Here is a 13,385-nt window from a genome sequence, read left to right as displayed (position 1 = left end):
ACATTTTTATTATTTCTCACAACTCGGCACCAACCATGTAAAAGATGTCTGGATGCACAGCATTAGACTCTAATCCTACACTCAGTGTAGGTCTTTGATGGTTACAATACGTATGCATGCAGCACACAGGAACCTTAGTAAGTTATGCTACTTAAATCATGGAATGGCATTCCTTTAATATAACTTGCAGCCATCAAGTCCAGGATCATCGACAATTGTATTCATTCTCTTCTTGTTTCTATTGTAAATAACTTAGACCTGAGTATAATAAAAACTAAAATGCTGGCTCCACCACATATCTTGAACACCACAATAATGCCATGATATAAGGTATGCAAGTATAGAATGTATCATATATTGTAAGTAAGGCTTGAGATTCATACTGAATAGAAAAATATAAAACACAACATAACAATCAACCTATACATTTGAAAATAAATGTAGAAAACAATATATTAAAAAAAAAAAAATACATTCATTATATGAGGGTACACTCACTGAAAAAGATTTTTTTTAATCCATTTCAGTTGTTAGCGAGATAAATTAAACATGCTGAGTTGTTGTCACTGCCTCCTGCTCAGAGTGAAAAATGTCAAGAAGAGGCGTCTTGAGATTGTGTTTATTTAGCACCATTTAAATGGTCCAGTGATGAAGCTAGGATCCACTCCTAACTCAGTCTGTCCATCACCTGAGTATTTCGTTTTCTCAGTTACCGTATCCTGGTAAAGAGATTTAAAACTGACACGGATTCCTGAAACAAAAAAAAATGTAGAGACAAGAGAGGGACATTTAATTTATTGCTTTTGCAAAAAAAAAAAATGGTGTTTCTAAGTGCAACAGCTACTGTTTGTCACCTTTGTTGACCGCGTTTTACTGAAGACGTTCCAGAAGCGAAGGGTCTCGTCTCCAGCCCCTGTGACTATTGCTTCACCATCGGGGGACATGGCCTGAATAACACACCGACAGCACTATGATGAGTTTGCAAATTCTTATAGAACAGATGTATTCCTCAGAATTAAGACAAGTGCAAAAACAAATTGGCAACACGGCACGGAGCACCTGCCCAAAGTATAAGCAGATGAGACATGCTTTTTACAATGACACACAGGTACTGACCAGATAGAGGACTCTGTAGGAGTGTCCTGTGAGCTTGGCCACCTGAGTCAAGGCTGGATATTTCCACACCAAGATCTGGTTCTGAGAGTAGCCGTGCGTGCTCACCTGGAAGGAGGGTCTTGGTGTTATCATTAAGACTAAAGTATGCATCATAACCTACACTACTGCCACTATAACAGTTTATAGACTAGAGCCCACACATTAACTGTCCCCTATTCAACATAGACACACTGGATCCAGGCACAAATGTGAACATAAAAGTAGGGTGTATAAAGAATACACTACGTAGTGCACTTAGTATCTCACCAGCTCGTTGGCATGTTTGGACCAGGCCAGGTTGCAGACCTGGGAGCCCGTGTCTGTACATTGCAGCGGCTGTGAGGTAAGCGTGTTCCAGAAGCGGATACAGCGGTCGGCGGTGCCGCCCCCGGAGGCCAGCAGGCCATGCTGGTGGGGGGACCAGGCGATGGCCTTCACTGCTGCCAGGTGGTCCACGTACGTTTGCACCGGGCTCAGCGACGAGTGGTTCCAAACCAGTAGCTGAGATGGGGAAATAACAAGGGGAGTCAAAAGCCAGACATGACACAGAAATAACATAGATGGGCTCGCTGTGTAGCTAAAATGCTTTTTGTATCTAAAATGATGAGCAACGTGTCATTTCACTACACGCTGAGGGTAACTGGACATATCTCAACACCCAAAGTCTACACACTGACAGTGTGGCGTGTTTCGTAACAGAATTGCTTTCCTCAGGGCGGCTGAGTGGCGCAGTGGGCAAGGCGCTCGCTACTAACGCAGGATATGCTGGTATCGAGCCCAGCTCTCTGCGTTGCTACCGGCTTAGCCGGCCGTCATACTAACACAATTGGCAGTGTTAGAGGGTGGGAAAGCCGGTGGGTGGGGATTGGACGTTGTGGACAGCGACTCCTACAGGTCGGTTGGGTGACGCCTGTACAGCAGAAACAGGAAGTATCGGGGGCAGCGTGAGCCTCCCACGCGTTACTCCTTGCCACAGAGTTCGAGCTGTCTGGTGAAAAGATGCGACAGGCTGCCTCCTCGTGTACCGGAGGGGACACGTGATGCAAGGCTTCTATCCTCACTACAGCCGACCAGTGGGAGGCATAGTCTAGCAACGTTCAAGACAGGGGAGGGAAGAATTGGAATCACGAAATTTGGATGGGAGAAAAATAGAAAAATAAGGAGAAAGAGTGGATAAAAAAAAATTGCTTTCCTCGTCACAGGTGGCTCTACCTTGTTGTCGTTGCCTCCTGAGGCAAGCAGCTGGTGGTCGGTGCTCCACTTCAGGCCGCAGACCTCCTGTTTGTGTCCTTGCAGCCGTCTCTCTGACTGGAGGGGAGGGGTCCTTATGTCTCTCTGGAGGATCATGCGATCACGGCTACCGGAAGACAACTGGTCTGCGTTCCATGCCAAGGCTCCTAGAACAGACACAAAGTGATGCTGGTCTACTATTGTTTTTTGGTCGTTTTTTTGTGTGTGCTTTTTATTTTATTTTTTAAATGTATTATTTATTTATTCATACATTTTCAGATGTAAGTATTGACTTTAATAAACCCAGCACAGCAATATTCTCAAAGTAAAGTAAAAAACGTGGTGTGGAAATTCCTTAAGGCACTATCATTGGTTTAAAATATAAGTGTAGTCTTCATTTATGGCAAACATCTTCTTTTTGCCAGGAGGCAGTGAACATATCCTAATTTGGACACACACACATACAGGCTATCTGTTGCAGGACATTCTCAGATAGTCAAGTCAAGTCAAGATATTTTTCACAGGATCTAACTGGGTTGACAGTTTCAACAGATTGACCTGACATTAGAGCAAGATAAGAAATGGAGGAATAACTTATGTTCTCATTAACAGAAGTACAGAAAAAAAATTTAGAGCAGGGGTTCTCAAAGTTTTGATGACTGAGGGCCAATTTAGGGAGCGCTTAAATATGGAGGTGCTGTCCAAAAGAAAACATGCTGCTGGGCCATCGGTTCCTCCCAGCTCCTCCACATCGCTTCCACAACCAGAACCAGAACTAAGCTCCTCCCAGCTCCTCCATCTCGCTTCCACAACCAGAACTAGAACTAAGCTCCTCCATCTCGCTTCCACAACCAGAACTAAGTGCCTCCCAGCTCCTCCATATCGCTTCCACAACCAGAACCAGAACTAAGCTCAACATAACATAATGTAACACACACCAACAACGATGTGTCCTGTTATTTTGACCAGTTAAAATTACACACACTTATTTACAGCAATAGTTCAGAGGAGTAGTTACAGAAGCAGGGAGGGTTAGACAGACAGACAGACAGACAGACAGACAGACAGACAGACAGACAGACAGACAGACAGACAGACAGACAGACAGACAGACAGACAGACAGACAGACAGACAGACTCACTCACTCACCCCACTCACTCACACAGTCTTTATACTGCTGGCCACTAAGCAGCTCCACTGGATTAGTTGAGGGTGCAAATGCAATGCAATGCTCAAGAGCACACCGACAATAGTTGTGGAGAGTGCTTGTCATTTAGCTTCACTGGCTGGAATTTTCCCAGCCTGTCGGGTACATCTGAAATGACAAGCTTCTCATCAGGAGCTTTCTTCTCATACTCACCAACTCTGGCTGTGTGTCCTTCCAAGACAAAGAGCTTCTTCCCGGCTCCAGCGTCCCAGATCTGTACGTAGCCTTTGTGAGTCCCCATGGCCACCAAGTTACCCTGAAGTCAAACACAATCCCCTGACTCAGGATAGGCGAAAACTGTCTCAAACCGAATTACATCCACAAGAAGACGTGTTTAACAGGGATGCTGACGCTAAAAGAATTGTTGAGAAACGGCTGATGATGACAGAGAATCTACTGTGTTTACTGTACTCACTCTTTCTGACCAACCAACCGACGTGACCGAGTCTCCCTCCACTGACAAGTCACACAGTCTTGTTACCTGAGGAAAAAGTCAGCATTGGGTCACAGCAAAGTACTGAATGCCTCCGATAAAATAATTCCTACAAGCATATACATTCTCTATCCCTCTGCATCATAGGCGTAGTTTTATAGAGGGACGCTAGGTCCCTACCAAAGTCACAGAAACACAAATGATCCCTAAGAATTGCAGAGTGAAAACTGTAGTTTAGTATTCACAACATCGTGGTCTTGCAAAACAGAACCTTTTTATCTGTTGTACAGTTGCATCAAGAACCTATGGGCAAGCTATCCTATTATCCAAATATCCAATCAACAACCTAGACTTTCCTCCCTCCCCCTTCTCTGTCCCAGTTAGTGCCTCACAAGGTTTGTCACAGCCGCCCATTCGTCCACGCCGTGCGTCAGTTCAGGGGGTGATGCTCTTTGGAGCAAATTCTTTTTTAAATTTACGCTCAAATTAGTGCAATTTTTTTTTCTGCTCATGCACTTCGTACGCTCAAATATAAGTGTCCCTACCAAAGCTCAAATCAAACCTACGCCACACACACACACACACACAGTACCTGGCTGGTGCAGGCACTCCAGAGGTAGACGCAGGTGCCCAGGCCAACACTGAGCACATTGAGGGAGGACCAGTCCACCAAGTTGAGGTAGAAGTCATCCTGCAGCTCTGGCGCATCCAGGACCTTGAAGGGGATCTTGGAGATCTTGCGTGTGGGCTTTCTGGGTGAGCGCAGCAACTTCTGACTACAATAGATGAGGCCAGGTAGAAATAAGAAAAGCCTTTCCTGCTTCCGAGTGTCAAAATGTACATTCATCACACGATTATTTAGAAATGGTCCCAGTTCAGTTATAATGGCTTGACACACTGATTACAGTCAGCAGAACTTTACCTACCAGCCGAGGCTATCTCAGAATATGCCCTTTTTTCTTGATCCCCCAATCACAACTTTTTGCTTTTATGAAAGACTGGAGTATCAAGAAATGAGGGTGGCATTTGGGATAGGTCCATTCCATTACTGACCAGTATAGCCAACTGATTAGACCCATTCTTTTAGGGTCATTGGACAAAATGTATACCACTAGAGAGATCTAACATGTTTACATGTACAGTACACAGTATATGCCAAAATGTTGACATTTGTGACAAATGTCTGACATGTGACACATGGCCCTTGGTATTGGATTGTATTATTGGGGAGATTATCTGATACTAACATGCCCTGTCTTAGCAGAGTACTGGCCCACTATAAAATACTAACATTGGTATCAGTGCATCCAAATGTGCTTTTACCTTTTGCTGCTGACTGGTGATAAAGAGTAGGGAGAGATGCTGTTTCCATTATCTGGTGAGGACCTTTTGGCACTGGGAGAGTACTGCAAAGAGCAAATAGGTAGAGAGCAATGATGAAGCTTGAAGACATTTCAAACCATCTCCATTGAAATAGCACTTATTTAGCCATAAAGAAGGTTCTCCACAGAAGCTGATCAAAGGGTATAGTTAGTTAGTTAGTTAGTTAGTTAGTTAGTTAGTTAGTTAGTTAGTTAAAGACATAATGAGTAGAATTATCCCCCCCAAAAACAACTCATACAAACATAATCCCTCTGATTGATTAATACCCACTACAGTGTGTGTTGGTGTGTTTATCGGAGACCCCTCCCTCTGCCTGTATTGTCTTTCTTTATATTTAGCTGTGCTTGGGAAGTTTCTGGGTTTCAAACTTTGGGCAGCAAGTGCACGTTATTGTGTGATGGTGGCTCGTTCGCTTGTCAACTTTCTCTTTTTCTACCCAAAGTTGAACCTAAAATATGTTTTGGACAAATGTTTAGCGGAAAGATTGACATGATATTGCTAGATCTTGAGTCATATTTGATCTGCAATGCCTAGTTTGAAAGTTTTTATAATGTTCAAATAATAAAATGTCAGCCTATAAAACACACACTGCTGCTATAATTGATGATTTCGGTAAACTATCAGGCTTAAAGATTTATTGGCCCAAATCAGCTTGTTTGCCTCTTAATGAGTTGGCCAAAGCGGTGCAACTACCGGCTGACATCCCCATAGTTGAACACTTTAAATACTTAGGCATAGAGATTTTCCCCACACTAAATCAGACAAATAAATATAATTTCACGGGCACATATAATAAAATACACCAAGATCTAAATAGATGGTTGAGCCTTCCTAACTCGTTGCAGGCCTGTGCATCCATAATCAAAATGAACGTACTGCCCAGGATACATTTTGTTAGCTCCATGCTCCCCTTACCTCCTACAATAGACCACTGGTGCAAGATAATAATATCAACCATTTATTTGGAATAACAAACGCCCAAGAGTCAAAAGAACTACCACTCAACGTAGGAAACAGGATGGGGGCTTGGCAATTCCCGATTTTAAGTTGTACTTCTGGTCCTTCTCGCCGAGACCCCTGATAAGCTGGTTTGACCCTGAAATTGCTGTATCGTGGCGTTCCTTAGAGGCAGCAGCGGTCTCACCGCAAAGATTACAAGATGAAGTATACTCGAGTACCCCTATATCAAAATGCCAATTACGATATGGACCGATCATATCCCACGTGATTCAAACATGGCGTAATGTACAGAAATCTTGTGCTGTCAAATGCCCATGGCACCACTACTCTCCAATTTTTCATAACCAACAACTACTTGTTCGGCACAAACATGTTAATATTCCTCAATGGGAGAGGAGGGGAGTTCATAATCTGGGGGATATATAAGATAAAAACAACCTTTGAGCGTTTCAGGACCTAATAGATTTGTATGATCTCCCCGGCGTATCATTCTTCCTCTACTTGCAACCAGGGAGCGAAATTAAAGCCCGCCAAGCGCCATTGGCGGGCAGATTTTACGTTTGGCGGGTGGGACTGAGAGGTCTGTCCGCCATGTGGCGGGCAACGAAACAGTCATGTGAAAACCGATCGAATAACATGATCCAATTCTTAGCGGAGTTCTCACTCGCTGTCAAGCACACAGACATGCAACGCGCTGCTCCTCCCTCCTCCAGCCCCTCCCAACCCCATGTAAACAGAGAGGCTAGAGTCTAACGTTAGCTACCGTTACAAAATGACCCAGTCAACTATTCACCTTTAGTTTAATACTGAGGCATTGTCCGTTATCTAGCCGGCTAGCTACTGATAGCTCCCGATATCAACAAATGCTCCAGCAAGTCTAGTAGTGCATAATACCTCCGTTGGATAGGTAGCTACCTACCTAGTACACGTTAGCTCCAGTAGGGTCCAGCTGCAGCGCTGGAGAATCCTTGCTGGAGCTGGAGGCTACAGTATAGGGTCCAGCTGCAGCGCCGGAGAATCCTTGCTGGAGCTGGAGGCTACTTGAGTATACACACAGACAGTGGAGCTGTTTGCAGATAGCGAGAATTTTGACTTGTTGCGTGGTGGCGATGTCTCGCAGATAATACAACTACAAGTATGATTATATAATATATATATTTTATAAAAAAAAAGAAAATTTAAAAAAATTGGCTGGTAAGAAATATGCTTGGCGGATAGATTTTTCTCATCTACCAGCCACTGGCCGGTGAGTCAAAAAGTTAATTTCGCTCCCTGCTTGCAACAAAGGTCGGCGCTCAGGGCGCATGGAGTACCGTGGGCTCAAGCACTACACCCACACACTTTTATTAAGCTTATCAGGGACAGAACAACCTCAAGAGGATTTGTCTCAGATTTGTATACACTCTTAATCAAATCCACATATAAAAACGTATAATTGGATACAGTCTGGCGAGGGGACATCCCAGAATTAGACTCCGAGTTTGACTGGGATGATATTTGGACTAATGTTACATTAGCCTTCCGCAACCCTAATCACCAGCAAATACATTTGAATTCTATTCATAGGACATAAGCATAGGATCTCACACCTAGGAAGCTGTTGCTGTGGGACTGGTGACTGACTCTCGGTGCACTTTGTGCTCTCTGAGGGCCACTGGCACATATGCCCATGTTTTGAGATTGCCCACCAGTAGCTCGTTTTTGGAAATCCATAACAACTAAACTTTCAAACATATGTAACCTAACAATTCCCCTTTCAGGCAGCAACACTCCTAAATGATATATCATCACTACCGGCATCCATACATTATTATTGTTGTGGTATTGTGAGGTCTTGTTATTAATTTATTAATGTATTGTGTTTGTCTTGTTTTATGTATAAAACGAAAAATAAATAAAAATATTTGACACAAAAAAAACACACTGCTGCTGTAGCAGCATCTAGAGACTGAAACTGACTTCCAACATTATGGGATTTGCTTACCGTCCTCTTCAGAGTCAGACAAGAAGATAATACCGGTTTCCTCTCTGTGTGTTCAGTAGAAAGGTATCTGGCTGCACGCTTGCCTAGCTTAGTATCATAATGAATGGAAGTGGAAATTACCGGTAGTTTAGCTTAAACTCTGACAAGTGTTAGTTGGCCAACACCTAGGCTGACTGGTACTGTCCGCTTCCATTCATTGAAGAAGGCGGTAAGAAAATGTGCCATAATGTGGGTGTGTTCCTTAAGAGCTGAGTTCTACTCCTTTTTGTTCCCCCACTAAGGAATGTATGACCATGTATATGAGCGAACTATGGCGGTGGCTACATTGGCAAGTATAATGAATGAGGGGTGTGTGTGTGTAATAATAAGGTTATTACAGTGAAGAGACTTGTCCTCTCTGGGGTGGTGGGCTGTGTGTCCTCTGTCTGAGGGTCCTGGACCTTCTCTATGCCTGCTCCCAGAAGCTCATTCTTCAGCAAGGCAGAGTAGGCCAGCCCATCCGCTACACACACACAGGAAAAATAACACCATTTGATTGATTTCATTACAAACAGAGAGGTAAAGCACCTAAATATAATGTAAGGCAAGTGATGTCAAATCTGTTTAAATGTTTAAATGTTGAGCGATTTGCAGTGTCAAAATTTCCCTCGGGATAATAAAAGTATTTCTATTCTATTCTAAATAGAAAATACAACTCACCCAGAATACCCATAAATGACTACAATTCATTAAAACTCCTTAGGAAGGACTGTTGTTTGGGGGGAATTAAATGGTCGTACAAATACATTTAGGACAAAAGCCTATTCAAAACATGAACATTATTAAATTGTTCTCAAAGACCAAAATGCAATTAGTATTTTTACAATTAGTATTGCAAAAATTGTATTTAGTTGTATGCAGCATCAAATGTATTTTGTTACAGACATGTTACAAAGAAATGTACAACTGCACACAAATCAGAAAAATATGCTTTCTTTTCCTCATTATGCCCATTGGGCAGACTGGAGAGTTGAACAATGTCTGTTTAGATAGTATAGTGCAGTAGAGCCTCATCTATGTGTAGAATAAGACCACTGGGGAGTCCGATCAAGCAAGTTGAGGGAAGGTATTAAAGATAAAAGCTGAAAGAGATAGTATAGATGAAGGGGGCTCTGCTCTCTGGTAATCTACTGTATCTATCTATCTGTCTGTCATTTCATTTTCAGATTTTATTAGCCAGAAAGAACTAATCCTTATTAACCATGATGGCCGGGCCCAATGGGTAAAGACACAGTCAGTTCAGGTGTTGGAGGTTTGGATAAACAAAGTCTTACTCTGTCTGAGTGTACTTTGAAGTAAAGGATGTTTGAACCTTTTATTATGAACTTTGAGGTAAAGAATGTTTGAAAGTTGTATTAAGAAATTGCTATTCACCTTTGCTGTTATCAGAAGTGGCGTCCTTTGTTTTTCTATTCTGACTTGGTGACTTCTGATTTTCCTGTTGACAAAAATATTGTTATAAGCTTGACAATGCCAAGACAGTACACAACACTTTCTCAAACAAAATAATGAACCTGTACTAAATCTTAACACTCAAACATGCATTGAAACAAACTAAACATCAAAAAACATTCCCATAACCCCCCCCCCCCCCCCCCCCATTCTCTTCCCACCAACAGAGAGAGAGAGAGAGAGAGAGAGAGAGAGAGAGAGAGAGAGAGAGAGAGAGAGAGAGAGAGAGAGAGAGAGAGAGAGAGAGAGAACTCATACATTGATTCTGTGGAAGTTGATGGTCCAGTTGGCTTCTGATCTGGTTGGAATGAATCTGTCTCCATGTTTAGTGGGGGAGGACAGGGGGGAGCTGATGGGTGTCACGGCTCGCCTCAACTCTGTCACTTTCTGCAGAATGAAAAGGTCAGACAAAGATTTGTGTGTGTGTGTGTGTGTGCGTGCGTGTGTGCGTGTATATTAGTCTATAGCTGAGGTCTAAGATAACAAGAGAACAAGGACTCACAGTAGGACTTGAGTTTTCATTGTGAATGTTGATCTGTCTGAGGAGGCGCCGTTCATATTCTGCATCCATCACAGGCTGGGAAGTTGATGAAGCCACAGCCACAGGTCAGTATGAGGGATAGCTGTTCAACACAGGACAAGGATTCTAAGTCACAAGGCTGTTGTTGTTGTTGTTGTTGTTGTTGCTGACCGGCACATTTAGTCATTTTGGGTTTCTCCCTTTGAAGGTGAGCATATGTTTATATTCATTCCACGTCTACTTGTTTTAAATATCTGTGACAAGCATGTGCACAAGACAAGATCTCTGCTCCAAGGCGGCTCCACCTCTTCCTTGGAAAGTAGCAACACACAGTTCACTCTACTTCAGATAGGGAGGAGTTGTCTGAATATAGTCAAGATGTATATATTGCAATATTACCATGAACTGTAATACTTAAACGTACCAGTAGTTACTTGTATGGCATGGTTTATAAAATAACACTGTTGTAGGTCAATAGCATCAGACAACATTAGTACTGTCAAAAGTAATTTGTGGTCATTTAATGTGGCTAAATGTTACATCACATGCTGGGTTTGGACCATTTTATTCATCAGAGTCCAATTTATTCATGCACAAATCCTAGCTAACATTTCTCGTATCTTCTAGTTTACATTAACATTATGGATCTAACGTTAGATCAATTTGGAAGCTAGCTCGTCATATTTGCAAACTATAATCAGTTAAGTTGATTGATCTGTTAAATAAAGTTTTCATTCATTCATTCATTCATTCATTGATTGATTGAAAAGTTTATTAACAGATTGCAGAATGGGTACAGTACAGTACAGCTCAATACATACAATTGTTAAGAGGATGCAGACCTGAGAAAGACTTTCGTCTTGTTTCCATCAGGGTCCCCCATTTTCAATTCATCATATAAAGTTAGCTAGCATATGTTTTCCATAACTTTGCCATAATAACACGATACTGTACCTCACAAACAAGCTGGTCCCAGAAATGCCACGAATCAAACGCCAGACCCTGTAAAATAGCAGGAACAGTACTTGTCCAGAATACAACTTCTCACTGTCTTTGAGAGAGTCGGGCTGACTGTTAGCAGCTAGCGCTCTACCAGGAGCTAACATTGGTTGTTGACAAAATTACATTGCATTGTGGGATTTATTTTGAATGCTGATGACGCGCCCAGCTCAAATCAAAACACGGAAATGCTGTATTTGTTGTCAAGGGAACAGTGTGTGTGTGCGCACGCGTGTGTGTGTGCGAATAGAATAGAATAGAAATACTTTATTCATCCCGAGGGGAATTTGGCACTACAAATCGCTCACAGTAAACGGTAAAAATTAGGTAGACGAAAACAAAAGTCACGAATAAGAATAAAATACGGTCCTATGTTATGTATATACATTCTAATATAAAATATACAGTACAAAATATAGAATAAGTGTACAGTAAAAGTGTACATTTGTAAAATTGTACAATGTCGGTTTAAAGTAAAAGTAAAAGTCCAGGAATATACTGTAGTAGAGTAGTACTGTCACCATGTGCTCATAAAGTCTGATGGCTGTGATTGATTGATTGATTGATTGATTGATTGAAAAGTTTATTAACAGATTGCAGAATGGGTACAGTACAGTACAGCTCAATACATACAATTATTAAGGGGATGCAGACCAGAGAAAGACTTTCGTCTTGTTTACATCAGGGTCCCCCATTTTCAATTCATCATAACATATATGACATACATGACATACAGATAGACAGTACTGCTACATCTATACATTTATGACATATCAGATTTGCAAATACAGTACTGTTTGTGATACAAAAGTGTCCAGAAAAGGAGTGTATATACATTTGGCATAGAAACTGTACATTGGTGGAGGTTGGTTGGGTGGGGTGGGGTTGGGTGGGTTGGGTGAGGGCTGTACATTGGAGGTGGGGGGGGGGGGGGGGGTTGGGAAGGGGACACACACACATTTTACACTGTACATTGGAATATTGACAAAGCCTTATTTGGTCATTTACTGTACAACTAGGTTAGGACATTTGTAGGGGCCAGTTTCGAATTGCAGTCTCACGTAGGTGTTTTTTGAGAGTGTTTTTGAAGGTGGGTAGTGATTCACATTCCTTTACAGCTTTAGGTAGGGCGTTCCACATTGATGTGGCATAATTGCGAAACGTGTTTAGTCCCTTGTTTGAGCCGAATCTGGGTTTTACATGATTTGTGGAGCTCCCTCTGGTGTTGTGATCGTGGTATTCACTGACCTTTGGGAAGTATTTTGACATGTACATGGGTACCTTGGTCGCGTAGTGTATCTTGTAGACCAGGCCCATTGCAAGTTGCTGTACTCTGTCGTCTACTCTAAGCCATCCTAGGTTGTCAAAGTGGGCAGGGGTGAGGTGGGTTCTAGGAGTCAGGTCAAGTAGTAGTCTGACTAGCTTGTTTTGAGATGTTTGTAATTTGTTTTTTAGTGCCTTTGAGGTGCTTTGGTACCATGAGGTGCAAGCATAGTCGTAGTACCCTTGAATGAGTGCTCCTGCTAGAGTCTTCAGGGTATTCTTGTTTACCAGAGAGGAGATCCGGTACAAGAATCGCGTTCGTTGGTTGACTTTTTTTATTACATTGGATGCCATTTTGTCACAGGAAAGATTAGCCTCTAGGATGGAACCCAGGTAGGTAATTTCATCTTTCCTTGTGATAATATTGTCACCCACTGTAACCGAGAAGCCGTCGGTCTTGCTGAGTTTGTTATTTGAACCGAAGAGAATGGACTCTGTCGGAATGAAGGAGTTCTGGTGCCGTTCAGTGCTACATCTTGGGAGTCGTAGTCTGATTGATTGATTGATTGATTGATTGATTGATTGATTGATTGATTGATTGAAAACGTTATTAACAGATTGCAGAATGGGTACAGTACAGTACAGCTCAATACACACAATTGTTAAGGGGATGCAGACCAGGCGGGGTGGGGTGGGTGGGGGAAACGGGATCATCCCTATGTTCCCCGGGTCCAATGTTCCCCGGGTTCTATGTTCCCC

At 42.5% G+C, this 13,385-nt stretch overlaps 1 protein-coding gene across 1 annotated transcript; it reads right to left on the bottom strand.

Moving 5' to 3' along the window:
• LOC311223141 (fizzy-related protein homolog) lies at positions 1–11,457 on the bottom strand. Its single transcript, XM_084307890.1, has 14 exons — positions 11,319–11,457; positions 10,347–10,467; positions 10,103–10,231; positions 9,767–9,830; positions 8,731–8,855; positions 5,350–5,432; positions 4,619–4,802; positions 4,009–4,074; positions 3,747–3,849; positions 2,368–2,552; positions 1,423–1,656; positions 1,117–1,221; positions 855–947; positions 1–751 (listed from the first exon to the last, which is right to left on the bottom strand). Exons 2-14 carry the CDS (start codon positions 10,413–10,415, stop codon positions 710–712), a joined length of 1,482 nt encoding a protein of 493 aa, XP_084164016.1. The 5' UTR covers positions 10,416–10,467; positions 11,319–11,457; the 3' UTR covers positions 1–709.
• Positions 11,458–13,385: the final 1,928 nt, after the last annotated feature.

This window comes from Notolepis coatsorum (assembly GCF_963971535.1).
Source record: "Notolepis coatsorum genome assembly, chromosome: 2".
NCBI classification, from domain to species: Eukaryota; Metazoa; Chordata; class Actinopteri; order Aulopiformes; family Paralepididae; genus Notolepis; species Notolepis coatsorum.
The sequence above is the reverse complement of the archived record's forward strand: the minus strand, read 5'-3'. Positions and strand labels throughout refer to the sequence as shown.

Coding starts and splice junctions, on each gene's coding strand:
- LOC311223141 (XM_084307890.1), bottom strand. CDS start 10,415: ATGGATGCAGAATATGAACGGCGCCTCCTCAGACAGATCAACATTCAC. Junction 9,831..10,102: donor TCAACTTCCACAGAATCAAT/GTATGAGTTCTC, acceptor TTTTGTCAACAG/GAAAATCAGAAGTCACCAAG. Junction 5,433..8,730: donor AGAGGACAAGTCTCTTCACT/GTAATAACCTTA, acceptor TGCTCTTTGCAG/TACTCTCCCAGTGCCAAAAG.